A 12,164-nucleotide genomic window follows, 5' to 3' on the forward strand; every position below is an offset into this window, starting at 1 on the left:
ACTTCTTCCAATATCACCCTTTGGAAGCCCAGGCCTTCCTCATTTCATTTCAGTTTTCCTGTTGTTGCTTGCGATTCTGCTCCCACATGCTTTATGTGCACATAAGTGATAAACGTGCTGCAAGATGTTGAGGAATTTGCTTTTTGCTGCTTGATGCTGGAGGAACAAATGACTTGATTCAAAATGTGGCACAGTGCCAGTCTTATGACATAACGGTGTCAAAGATTGTTATTGCTAAATTTTTTATTTTTTTTACTTAGTAAGATCTTTAAAAAAAGTGTGATCCTATATTTCCCATAATATATCTTGATGGCATTTGCTGTCACACCCTGCCTTCTTAAATAAAGGCCTCCAACTTACAAACTGCACGTCCCCACAGTTTGTGATTTCTGGTGCTGAAATGTAAAAATTTTAGCCACTGAAAGTGACAAGCAAACTAAATAAGGCGCCCTTCAGAGAGGCATTAACAATGATACCCAAGCTCAGGCATCCATACCGCAACAATAAAACATCCAGTGCGTGTTTGCCATGTAGCTCCCAGATGGGAGTGCTTTTCAGCGTTGCTGAAAAAGACCATACATACTCAGCAAACATACTGTGTGTAAACAGATGTTAAAAGGAGACGGCGCTCCCCTCCCCCTCCAGTCTGCCCCTCTCCTATCTGCGGTATTCTTATCCTCTGATGTGTACACTTGGTGATCTTCAAAGCCGAAATCATGGTGGAGGGTGGGTTCACTTGACTTGCAGCTTCTCCTCCTCCTTCTTCTTCTTCTTCTTCTTCTTTTTTTATTTAGCAAATATAATGGCAGCATTTGATGCAATCAGTGCTCCAGTGAGTTTCTCATTGAATGACTCCTACTGGGGGTGACAGATGTCTTTGACCTGTTTGGACTAACAACTCCAGGATCAGAAACACATTTGTCTTCCTCAAGATGCTAGGAGTTTCTGCTGCTGTCCTCTTGGAATGTAAAACTCCTACAGACCTCCTACAAATCTGGACTCCTATAATCCCACAGCAAAAATATCTGCAGCTGGGGGTTTGCAGAGGTGCACGGGCAGCTTTTGTAAAGATCAAACACGTTGATAAATGGCATATCATTACTGTGACTGTGTGACTTTTGTGTAGGTGAATACCATTTCTCCCTGTTTGCCAACTGTTTTCTTTCTTCCCGTGTTTGTTTCAGGTGGAGCTGGATCAGGAGAAGGGGTTAGAGATGAGAAAGTGGGTTCTGTCAGGAATCCTGGCCAGTGAAGAGACCTACCTCAGCCACCTGGAGGCCCTGCTGATAGTATGTGTAATATGAAAACAGGCTTTTAAAAGACGTTCTTAGCTTTAGTTTAGTAGCAGCTGAAAATGGGACCTATTAAGGTCATTTTCAGCTGTTTTATAATTTTATTCTGGGAATCCATTAGTGCAGCTTTGCCTGACTTGCAGTTCACAAAAACCCTCAGTTATGTTATAGTCACCTTTTATCCATCCACTCAGTCCTCCTTTGTCTTAAACAAGCTATTTTAATTCCTGTCTCCTGAGGGCCTCTTAATTAAACTTAATTTAGTGGTGTAATGCAAGTATTTTTAAACCAGTTCAATTTTCTTATTCTTTTCTTTAGTATTTCTATGTCATGCTACATTCTACTTTTGCAAGTATTATACTTTATATTGTATTATTTTAAAAGATTCAGCCAATAGTTATTTTGTGGGCGAATACAAAGTATATAAACTGATAATGTTTTAGAATAAGGTATTCAGCAATGTGTAAATGAATTGAAACGCCTGTAAGTGAGGTACTAATGACTGAATGAATATGAGTCACTGTGAGCAATGAGCATTTTGACTTTGTGGGGAAAAAAAAATGTCTTCATGTTCATACAAGTAACAAGGACGTGCATGAACATGCAATCCAGAGAAAAGCTAAAACCGACCCCACGATTTAATGGGTGTAGAACCACAAGATATCACAGCAACAATAACTTGAAGTTATTGTTGTTTGCTGTACAACTTTATCAGTCTCTCATGTCGTCGAGGAGGAATTCTGGCCCCCTCTTCTTAACATTGTTGCTTCAGTTCATCGGGTTTTGGAAGTAGTTGTGTGTGAACAGCATTTCAGTCAGATAGAAGCCTGGACTTTGGCCTCATCACAACGTTGCAGCAACTGGATTCTTTTCTTTTTCTGCCCTTTTGTTGTAAATTTGCTGCTGTGCTTGAGATCATTGTCCTGTTGCATGACTGTTTTGGCCAAACTTTACCTGTTGAACAGATGGCCTCATATTTCACTCTTGTGTATACCAAAGTATTCTGGAGTTCAATGCTGATCAGTGGCTGTAAAACAAGGCAGAATCATCAAATTATCGCCCCTTCACCTTAACCACCTCATATGTGCTTCACAGCTGGTATGAGGTATTTGTGCTGATATGCTGTGTTTGGGTTTTCCCTGAAGTGCCGGTGTGTGTTATGGCCAGATAGCTCCACTTTGGTCTTGTATTTCCAAAGGACATTTTTCTTAGAAGTCTTGTGGTTTGCTCATATTCTACTTTGAAAACCTAGACTGTGCTGCTACGTTTTTGTTTTTTGTTTTGTCAGAGAGAACAGGCTTTATCCCAGAAACCCTTCAAACAAGCCATACTTGTTCAGTCTTGTTCTAATTGTACTCTCATAAACTGCAACATGCTAACTGAGGCCGGTGAAGTCCGAGATGTAGCTCTTGTTTGGCTTTTTGTTTTTCCTAATCTGATCATAGTGCGGCCTTATCTTTGCGTGAATTTGCTGGGTTGTCTGCTGATTTGAAGACTGTGGTGTTGTCAACACACCTGAATGCTCCGGACCAGCAAACTGCCTAAACCTCTGATTTTATAGAGATGCTCAAACTTGGTGATGATCAATTAATTTGCATTTGATTATCAAAATGTGACTTACTTATATTTCCTATTGAAGCAGGAAAGGTGTACTTCACTTTTTACAGGACTGAATATATTTATGCTAATACTTGCGTATTTAAAAATAATGGATGCAGGATTTGTAGCAAAGTACTTTTATACTTTGTCATAAAACTAGAAAAAGCAATTTGAAACCTAGCACACTTAGCATTAGAAACACACTAGAAATGAATCCAATTATTACAATTTTGTTACCTTATTTTGTATAACTTTTGATAAGATAGCTGACGTAAGCTAATTTTGTTAGCATAGAGACTGGTCCAACCCTTTTAAATAGTAAATAATAGATTTTCTTCATGCAAACAAACAAGATAACTTGCAGTTATATGACAAATTTCTTTGCTTAACTGTTTTTTGGTGTTTTTGCAGACACAGTGTTCACATTTTTAGAATTATCTCATGTTAGCTAATCTTAGCTAATGCTACTAAACACGTCAGTCACCTTTGGCATTTACTGTATTGACTCATGTTCTGTGGTTACTATTTTGCAAGGCCTTCAGTTATTCTTTATAAATGGTCATATATGGTTGTGATTATTTTTGTAGCCCATGAAACCTCTGAGGGCAGCAGCCACAACATCCCAACCGATGCTGACCATCCAGCAGATAGAGACCATCTTCTTCAAAGTACCGGAGCTTCATGAGATCCACAAAGACTTCTATGATGCTCTGCTGCCTCGAGTAGAGAGCTGGAGCCACCAGCAGTGTGTGGGCGACCTTTTCCAGAAGCTGGTAACTAAGCAGCTTGCTTACTTACTTAGCTTTGTTTGATGTAATGGGATGAGCTGGAAAACAAAAAAGTCAGTCTCAACATAACTGTAAGTTGAGAATGTTGCTCTTCCAGTTAACTCTCATCCTCTGTCATAATGATCTCACTGGTACAGCTGGTGCTGGGAAAAAAAGACAAATGTCACCTGTTGTTCATGGACGGTTGCTTTATGACACATGAATGAAAAGCTTTAGCCAGAACATGTTCTTCCGTTACTCCTATTAACTTGGAATTCGGCAGAAACAGACAAGTAAACAAGGAAGTCTGAACGCAGTGAACAACAAAGTGTTTGATGAGCTGATAAAAGTGAAACATTCCTTTATTTGATTTGATTTGTAACAGTTTAAGCAGAATTTAGCCACCATATAAAGAGTGGCAGTCCTTTCAGCTAAACTCAGTTCTCCTTTGGATAAAAAGAGCAAGCATCAAATAACACGAAACCTCCAACCACCAAATTGCATGTTGGTTTTTGATCAAAGAGACCACCATTCCTCAAGTCAGTAACTTTCAGATGCTAATTATAGTGCTCCTTAAATGTCATTCCTTGATCATTAATGAGCGTTAAAAGAGGGGAGACTTGGAGAGGGGAAAGGTGGGAGTCTTTGGCTGTAATGTAATCCTCAGTGGATCTTGCACATCTGAGTAGACTGCCTGGAGTCGTCTCCTGGCCAGATAAAAGCCTTGTTTCGCCACATGACAAGCAGTAAAGGAGTGCAAAAATCCTCTATAGAACGTTAATGAATAAGAGCTACCTCAGTGTTTGCCACTGGATGACGAAAGATTAAAGATGCATACATGCAGGGATTTCTATAAACACGTGCACAAACATTGAATCACACTCTGCTTTATCAGTTGCCTCTGTATTCCTGCCAACTCGTGCCTGAGCAGGCACAGCACACTGTGACACTGTGGTGCTAACAGACTAGTAAAATCTATCCGAGTCTAAGCTTTATCTGCTTGTGCCCTTTAGGCCAGCCAGCTCGGAGTGTACCGGGCCTTTGTGGATAACTATAAGGTTGCTGTGGAGACGGCAGACAAGTGCTGCCAGGCAAACGCTCAGTTTGCAGAGATATCTGAGGTATGTAATCATGCTACGCACAGCAGGACTGCAGCAGGCAAGTGTTTGATGTTGTGCAGCTCCCCGGGACAAGTGATGACAGGGCTGTTTTCGGCAGTCCTCGCAGTGTAATGAGCTGAGCGACTGCAGCAGTTGTTTTAATTGCTCCGTGGGTCAGTTACTGTGGTTTCTCAAGTTTTTTTTGTCTTATTCCAAATATTTCCTCTGGTGTTGACTTCCTGGCAGAATCTCATGGTCAGAAGCACAAAGGATTGCAAAGACCAGTCGGCTAAATATTCACTGGAAAGTGAGTAGTGACTCAGATGAACACAGCGCCTCCACGTTAATCAATATTGCTAGGAGTAGTTGAGTTGTGATGAGGCCTGTTGAACTGACTCTTCCTCCTCCTCCTCCTCCACAGCTCTCCTCTACAAGCCTGTGGACAGAGTGACGCGCAGTACTCTTGTTCTGCATGTAAGTTGGATATGGAGCTTCATTTTATCCATATGAAGACTTTCCTACAACTCTGTTTGTCATATTTCCTCTATTCTAGGACTTACTGAAGCACACACCTTCCAGCCACCCAGACTATCCGCTGTTACAGGATGCCCTGCGCATCTCCCAGAACTTCCTGTCCAGTATAAATGAAGAGATCACACCGCGCAGGCAGTCCATGACAGTAAAGAAAGGAGAGGTCAGCGTTTAATCAATACTATGCTCATATATTTGACTTTCTCAATGAACACCCACGCCTGCAATTTCCACTTTATCTGGACTGTTGACAGTAAAATGTTCAAGGTGCCTGGAAGCTGCTGTAAAAGCGTGTGTCAGGTTGCTGCTGAGTCATCTCACCCTGTCTGATGTAGCCATGAAGGAAGTGGAGCGTAGAGGAAGCTCATGACAAAGCCGTGCAAACACACCGGAGTTGAGGGGTCTCCAGGAAAATCCGTCGATTACCTCTGTGCTCACTCCCATCCTTCCCTCAGAGCTGGTCCATCCCTGCTTCCCAGAAATGACGCCTTATCAACTTTTACTGTCTAAATTGCTTTTCGCAGTGGGCGTGTACGGGCTTAGTAGTGCTTCCTGACCTCTCTGTCTCCCCCTGCGTCACGCACCTCTGGGGTCTGAGTCAGATGACCCAGTTGAGAACTTCCTCTGTTTTTCCTGGGAATCGGTTCTGCCCACCAGGATAGGATGTCAAATTCAAGAAAGTTTTCCAGGACATTCCTTTGCTTATTGTTCAGGAAGTCTGAACGCCTGCTGAGAGATCGACAGATAACAAGCCATGACTTGGCTATCAATTGAAAATATGGGTTTGTTGTTGTTTGCGCTCACCTCGTGACTAAATGTGCATCCATTGTTGATGTTTTGCAACGTGACCGCCTGTAATTAGCCCGAGCGTTTAAACCCGCGAGCGTGTTTAGCTTCACCTCCGGTGTGCATGCCTCAGTTGTCATTTTAGTGCAGCAACATATAGCATTAGAAGGGTGTGAACTCTGTGCAGTGACAGCTGTTGTTTTTTTCCATTGGATTATTGACAGTTTGTGGTCTTGTTTAAGTCGCAGAACAATAAGCGGATGTAACCCTGCCACCTCTTTCAGAAACCAGGATGGTGTCGAACGTGCTTGAGTCCTTCACCAGCGTGTTTGTGACTTGCCAGAACCGAGCTGGTGTAAAAACGGCAGAGGAAAACCATGCTGCAGTGATTTCCTTGTTTTTGTCAGACTGTGGTTGGTGTGGGATGGCAGTGTCTCATATGGGCAGTGTCACTGTAAACAGCCTCATCCCAGAGGTCAGAGGGAAGAAAAGGAATTTAGATGCATGCTGTTGCAGGAAAGCTTAGTGTCATCACATTGTACAGCATAAGCTCAGGCTCCAGTATCAGAACCTATTGCCAAATAAGAACCTGAAACACAGAGCATAAGAGGCTTAAAGAGACAGTCACCCCCGAGATCAAGCTTCATTCTTTCATGCTGGTTATACCAAATCAGACCAGGCAATGTTTTTCCATTTTTTTCAGTGTTCTGTTGTCGAATTTTGGAGCCAGTGTGAATTGTAGCATCAGTTTTCTGCTCTTAGCTGATAGGACTGGCACCCAGTGTGGTCTTCTGCAAGGTTTAATGTGCTGTGTTCAGAGAAACTCTTCTGCATATCTTGTTTCAACAAGTGGGCATTTGAGTTATTGTTTCCTGACTGTTTTCAGACTGATTATTCCCCTCTGACCTCTGGCATCAACAAGGCATTTTCACCCCGAGAATTGGCGCTCACTGCATATATTTGCTTTTTTTCCGGAACCTTCGATGTAAACTACAGAAATAGTCGTGTGAAAAAATCTCAGTAGGTCAGTAGTTTCTGGAATACTCAGACCGTTCAAATTCACTTAAATCACCTTTCTTCCCCAGTCTGATGCTCACTTTGACCTTCAGCAAGTTGTCTTGACAATCTCTACATGGATAAACTCATGACAGGAGTTTCTACCATGTGATTGACTGATTAGATTTGTGTAAATGAGCAGCTGAGCATATGTGCGTAGTATGCTCAGATGACGCCATTATGTTTACATTCTATCATGCGGCCTCTAGAGCTACCCTTTATTCACGGGCATAAACTGTATACAAAAGATGGACATTCATTCATTAAAACTGATGCGCAAACACAGCTATGGCAAAAGAAACCTGGTTAGTGAATTGAACTAGCAGAGAAACTATTAGCGGTCTGTGTTTACATCCACCAGCCAATACAACCATTCCCCTAACTTTAATCCTTTACAACATCCAAATGGGTTTGTTTTGAAACAATTACTCCCTCCAGCATTTGTACAGGAAGGGACAAACTATTCATAGAGGCTAAAACCAATATTCTATCTAGTAATAATGATGCTTATTAATGTGGTTTAGTTGTGTGTATCAACATGGCAACTCCTTTGTGAAACTGCCCACAGCAAAAGTTCACTGGATTAAAGTTTCTGGAAAGAGAATTTACTGCTGAGTTTTTCTCTTGTACTTTTTGGCGTTTTGAACACTACAAGGCAAGCTTCATTTAGTTCCATTATATATAAGCGAAGGTCGTAATAGCCTTTATTTCCAGCACTGGGCATTTCACTTCAAAACAATCTGGGTGGATAAATACTACTGGGTTGAATTCATCTGAGAGCAGTAGCAACACCGCAGCGTTTAAAGTATTCACAACCATCAGCACTTATATAATGTGAAACCATTTTAAACGGCGCAACAACGTCAAACCTAAATTAGACGGTGTACTCTCAGCACCTCCTGTGGTGTGCCACTGTTTACCCTGCAGCAGGATAGGTATACTGGTTGAGATGTGACATGCTTTGTACACACTGATCCCTTGTTTCCTTTGGCAGAACCGTCAGCTCCTGAGGGATCGCTTTATGGTGGAGCTGGTGGAAGGTTCCAGGAAACTCCGTCACGTCTTCCTCTTCACCGACCTGCTGCTCTGCACCAAGCTGAAGAAACAGGCTGCAGGGTGAGTCTGGGTCAGCGTCCAGCCTGAGGTTACAGATGCAGGCATGTGACCTGGAACATCCACTGGTTTAAACCCCCGTTGGGGAAATGAGAGTGACTCCTCCCAGGAACTTAAATTGTCCTTTGCTGAAAATAGAACTATTTCAGTTTGAACAAACAGTTTTTGTACTCTGACGCTGCTAACAAGCGATTATAAAGGCAGCTAAAAAATATATTTATTTGTAGCCTTCTTGTATCTTGTATTTCAACAGGAAAGGGCAACAGTATGACTGTAAGTGGTACATCCCCCTGGCTGACCTGACCTTTCAGACCATCGAGGACTGCGAGTCCAGCCCCGTTCCTCTCGTTCAGGATGAGGAGATTGATGCACTGAAGATCAAAATCTCCCAGATCAAGAACGATATCCAAAGAGAGAAGGTGACTACAGAAACATATGTGACAGAGTTCAGAACAAACAGCATCATACCACCAGGGTGATGACTGCTTTGTACCAAAAAAACAAGCAAAAATAAATTGAGGAAGTACAGATTAACATGTGAGTAGAGCTGAGTGTCTAGACAGGCCTGCACTGCATTAACGCTGCTCCTGTTTATCTGCAGAGAACCACTAAAGGGTCCAAGGTGATTGAGCGACTGAGGAAGAAGTTGTCAGAGCAAGAGTCCCTGCTGCTTCTCATGTCTCCCAACATGGCTTTCAGGGTGGCCAACAGAAACGGCAAAGTGAGTCAGGGGTCCTTAGGAGGGAATTAGGGAAAGGAGTAAAGACTTTTTATATGAAATAGGTTTTTTCTATCATTGTTAATTTGGTTTTTACTGCCCTCTGCAGTTGATACAATGAAATTGCACCATTTGAGCTCAAGAAACTATTGAAATACTCTTCCCCCCTTTTGCCTTTCAGGGCTTCACATTTCTGATCTCTTCTGATTACGAGCGTGCAGAGTGGAGGGAGCTCATTCGTGAGCAGCAGAAAAAGTGTATGTTTTTTTTTTTTCTTATAAAAATTTAAGACAGGATGGCAGCACTGTTGAAGCAGCTTCAATGTTATTTTCACCCCCTTTCACTGTAACATACAGGCTTTAAAAGCTTCTCTCTGACTTCTCTGGAGCTGCAGATGCTCACCAACTCGTGTGTGAAGCTCCAGACTGTTCACACAATTCCAATGACAATGAATAAGGAGGGTAAGATTGTATAGCATTGGATTAAATCTACGTTTTAATACAGCCTTGTGTTGTACTTAACATTTGACCCTCCTGCCTCCTTTCCTTCCACAGATGATGAGTCACCTGGTTTATATGGCTTCCTGAATGTCATTGTCCACTCTGCATCGGGGCTCAAACAGAGCTTGAGTAGGCGTCTTAAAGTTGTTGTTTTTTTTCTAAATAGAAATCATTTTGTTGATTACTGTAAAGGTTGCATGTAGTTTCACATCACTTTGTGTGTTGACCCATCCCGCTTCCTCCCTTTCGCTTTCTCTGTCTCTCTGCGGCTGTCAGCTGGGAGGGCAGCTGCAGGAGAACAAGTGGGATTAGTCATGAACAAGCCTCTTCAAATACACCTTTGAGTGCTCAAATCACCGCCTGCTTGAGAAACTTTACACTGTTTGTCACAGTGTGTTTAAAAAAAAAATAGTTCCCAGGAAACAGCCAGTGATGTTGACTGGGACAAATTTACTGGGAAATGAATATCAGAGTCACATTAACTAAAGAGAAAGAGAGGGTTCTGGTCCAAAGCCAGCAGTCAGTTGCAGAGACAGAGGAAGCACACAGCACAGTCTGGGCATGTCTCAGCTGGGTGACTAATGTGGATGCTCAGTTTTAAGTTTCACTTTGATTCAACTGTTCTTCTGCTTCCACCCGCTAGACCTGTACTGCTCTCTGGAGGTGGATGCCTTTGGCTACTTTGTGAACAAAGCTAAAACACGCATGTACAGAGACAGCACAGAGCCCAACTGGAACGAGGTGAGAAGACAAATCCGTAAGCAGAAAAAGACGTCCCTTTACTCAAGCAAAAAACTCGCCCACATATTTTGCATGAAATTATTTGAGTAGTTCAAAAAAAAAAACCTCCATTGTATACTCAAGGAAATTCAAAAATTCACACAAATGTGCACACGGCTGAAACCTAATGAGCATTTGTTCTGTTCCTGCACAAGGAGTTTGAGATTGAACTGGAGGGCTCTCAAACGCTGAGGCTGCTCTGCTACGAGAAGTGCTGCAAAGAAGACGGAGAGGTCACAGACAAGATTGTGGCTAAAGGACAAATAAAGGTACAGACAAAACACAGAAGATGTGGGTCACAGCAGAAGTTTGTATGTTTGTATAAAAAAAACAACTTCAAAGAACGATTACAGTTTTAAGATACTTCTTATTAGATTTACCAGTTCAAGATCTGACCGATAGCAGCTTTCCTTTGGTCCAAATCAGTATGAACATCTGGGAGTTTAGAAAATGGTTCAGTTTATATAATATTTTGCGTGACTACACATATTTTTTTTAAAGTTGGTCAACAAAAATGATGTCTGTGCCAGGACACTGGGATACTGTATGATGTAAAAAAAACAACTTGTGAACACTGCCATTTGCTGGCAGGTCCTGGTGTACTCAGTCTACATTTTGGGTATAATTTATTATTACAATTTATAATTCATGAAGTTGGCGCCATTATGGCATGTGCATAAATGCATGCAACACTTTGACTTTAAGAAGCAAGTCGTTGGATTCTCAGATGCAGCAGGAATATTACAGTCAGCAGAAAGACTTCTACAAAGAGCTCAAAGCAACACACTAACTCCAGCTGGGAATAACATTTTGTGAACCCTTTAAACTGTGGTCAGCATTAGTGAGTCTCATTAATTCAGCCTGTCACAGGCTCTTTTTTTCTTCATCACAGTAAAGAACTCAACTGAAAGTTTCATTTGTAAACCTTTTACTCTGTTACATATGTGAACTTGTGCAGCAAAATGAGTGAATTAAAGGCTGTATACATAAACGCTATTTGGCCGATGTTTCCCCTGGTCTTTATAGACCAGTGTTGATACTGATCTCGACTTTAAATCTTAACATTTCCACGCACAAATCTCTGCCTCTGTAAATTGAGCTTGCGCCCTCTAGTCTGTTGATTCTGGCCACTTCACAGTGTTGTCTTATCTGTGTTGGCTAATCCTGCCCTGTGGGAGCCCTTTGCCTTTGGAAAAAGAAATGAGTCTTGAGGTTGCCACTGGGTCACTTCAGCTTGACCCCCTGATTGGGTGTAGTGACAGGAGACGGATTAGACTTTGGGGTTGACCGAATGTAGCTGCTGGCACTGCTCCAGAGTATAACAGAGCGAGAAAGACTCACGGCTCTGTTTGATCTGGCAGTGAAGGGATTTCACTGCTGGACAGGTGGGTCAAAACACAGCGGAGCTTTAGAGGAGGGGGCATGGTGGGGGGTAGCATTCAGATATTTGCTAGCAGCTCCGAAGTAGGGCACCAGTTGGGTGTATCGTGGATTTGAATATTAAGTAATGCGTCAGATATGAGGAAGACGAGGCACGTGTTAGTTCTGATGTTAAAGGTCAATAGTGCTAATCGGTAACTAGGCTGAGAGGATCCTCTTTAGGCTACTTGATATGCAAATTTACCAGCCAACACTCCTTGCAGCGGCAGGGGTGAAGCATGCTGGTAATGAGGGTAGGAGGGGATTCTCAGGAGTTAATCCCCCAAATCCATCTGGGAGGTAGAACAACACACAAGCAAACGTGGCTGACTGGCGTGGCTTTGTTCCTTTCTGACTTCCAGTGGAATGAAAGGATATGGAGTCTTATATTGCATGAATGTGAAGATGGGACAGCGGGACACGATTTTTTTTTTTTTTTTTTTTTTACTAAAGATTCAATGAAGAGGATCAATATTCTTCAATGGCTCGTTATTCGGGGAACA

The 12,164-nt window shown here is 42.2% G+C and overlaps 1 protein-coding gene across 1 annotated transcript in view; it reads left to right on the forward strand.

Annotated features, from left to right (window-relative positions):
- Positions 1-12,164, forward strand: part of LOC309719375 (breakpoint cluster region protein) — a 32,035-nt gene that overhangs the window by 15,018 nt on the left and 4,853 nt on the right. Inside the window, exons 3-16 of the mRNA XM_082555452.1 lie at positions 1,185-1,289; positions 3,479-3,664; positions 4,672-4,779; positions 5,005-5,065; positions 5,180-5,232; positions 5,312-5,452; positions 8,126-8,247; positions 8,498-8,663; positions 8,846-8,965; positions 9,144-9,219; positions 9,319-9,423; positions 9,517-9,591; positions 10,106-10,203; positions 10,398-10,511. Coding sequence (XP_082411578.1) covers positions 1,185-1,289; positions 3,479-3,664; positions 4,672-4,779; positions 5,005-5,065; positions 5,180-5,232; positions 5,312-5,452; positions 8,126-8,247; positions 8,498-8,663; positions 8,846-8,965; positions 9,144-9,219; positions 9,319-9,423; positions 9,517-9,591; positions 10,106-10,203; positions 10,398-10,511 — 1,530 coding nt within the window. The remainder of the gene's footprint in view (positions 1-1,184; positions 1,290-3,478; positions 3,665-4,671; positions 4,780-5,004; positions 5,066-5,179; positions 5,233-5,311; positions 5,453-8,125; positions 8,248-8,497; positions 8,664-8,845; positions 8,966-9,143; positions 9,220-9,318; positions 9,424-9,516; positions 9,592-10,105; positions 10,204-10,397; positions 10,512-12,164) is intronic.

The sequence above is a fragment of the Aulonocara stuartgranti genome (assembly GCF_965226115.1).
Source record: "Aulonocara stuartgranti genome assembly, chromosome: 12".
Lineage (NCBI taxonomy): Eukaryota > Metazoa > Chordata > Actinopteri > Cichliformes > Cichlidae > Aulonocara > Aulonocara stuartgranti.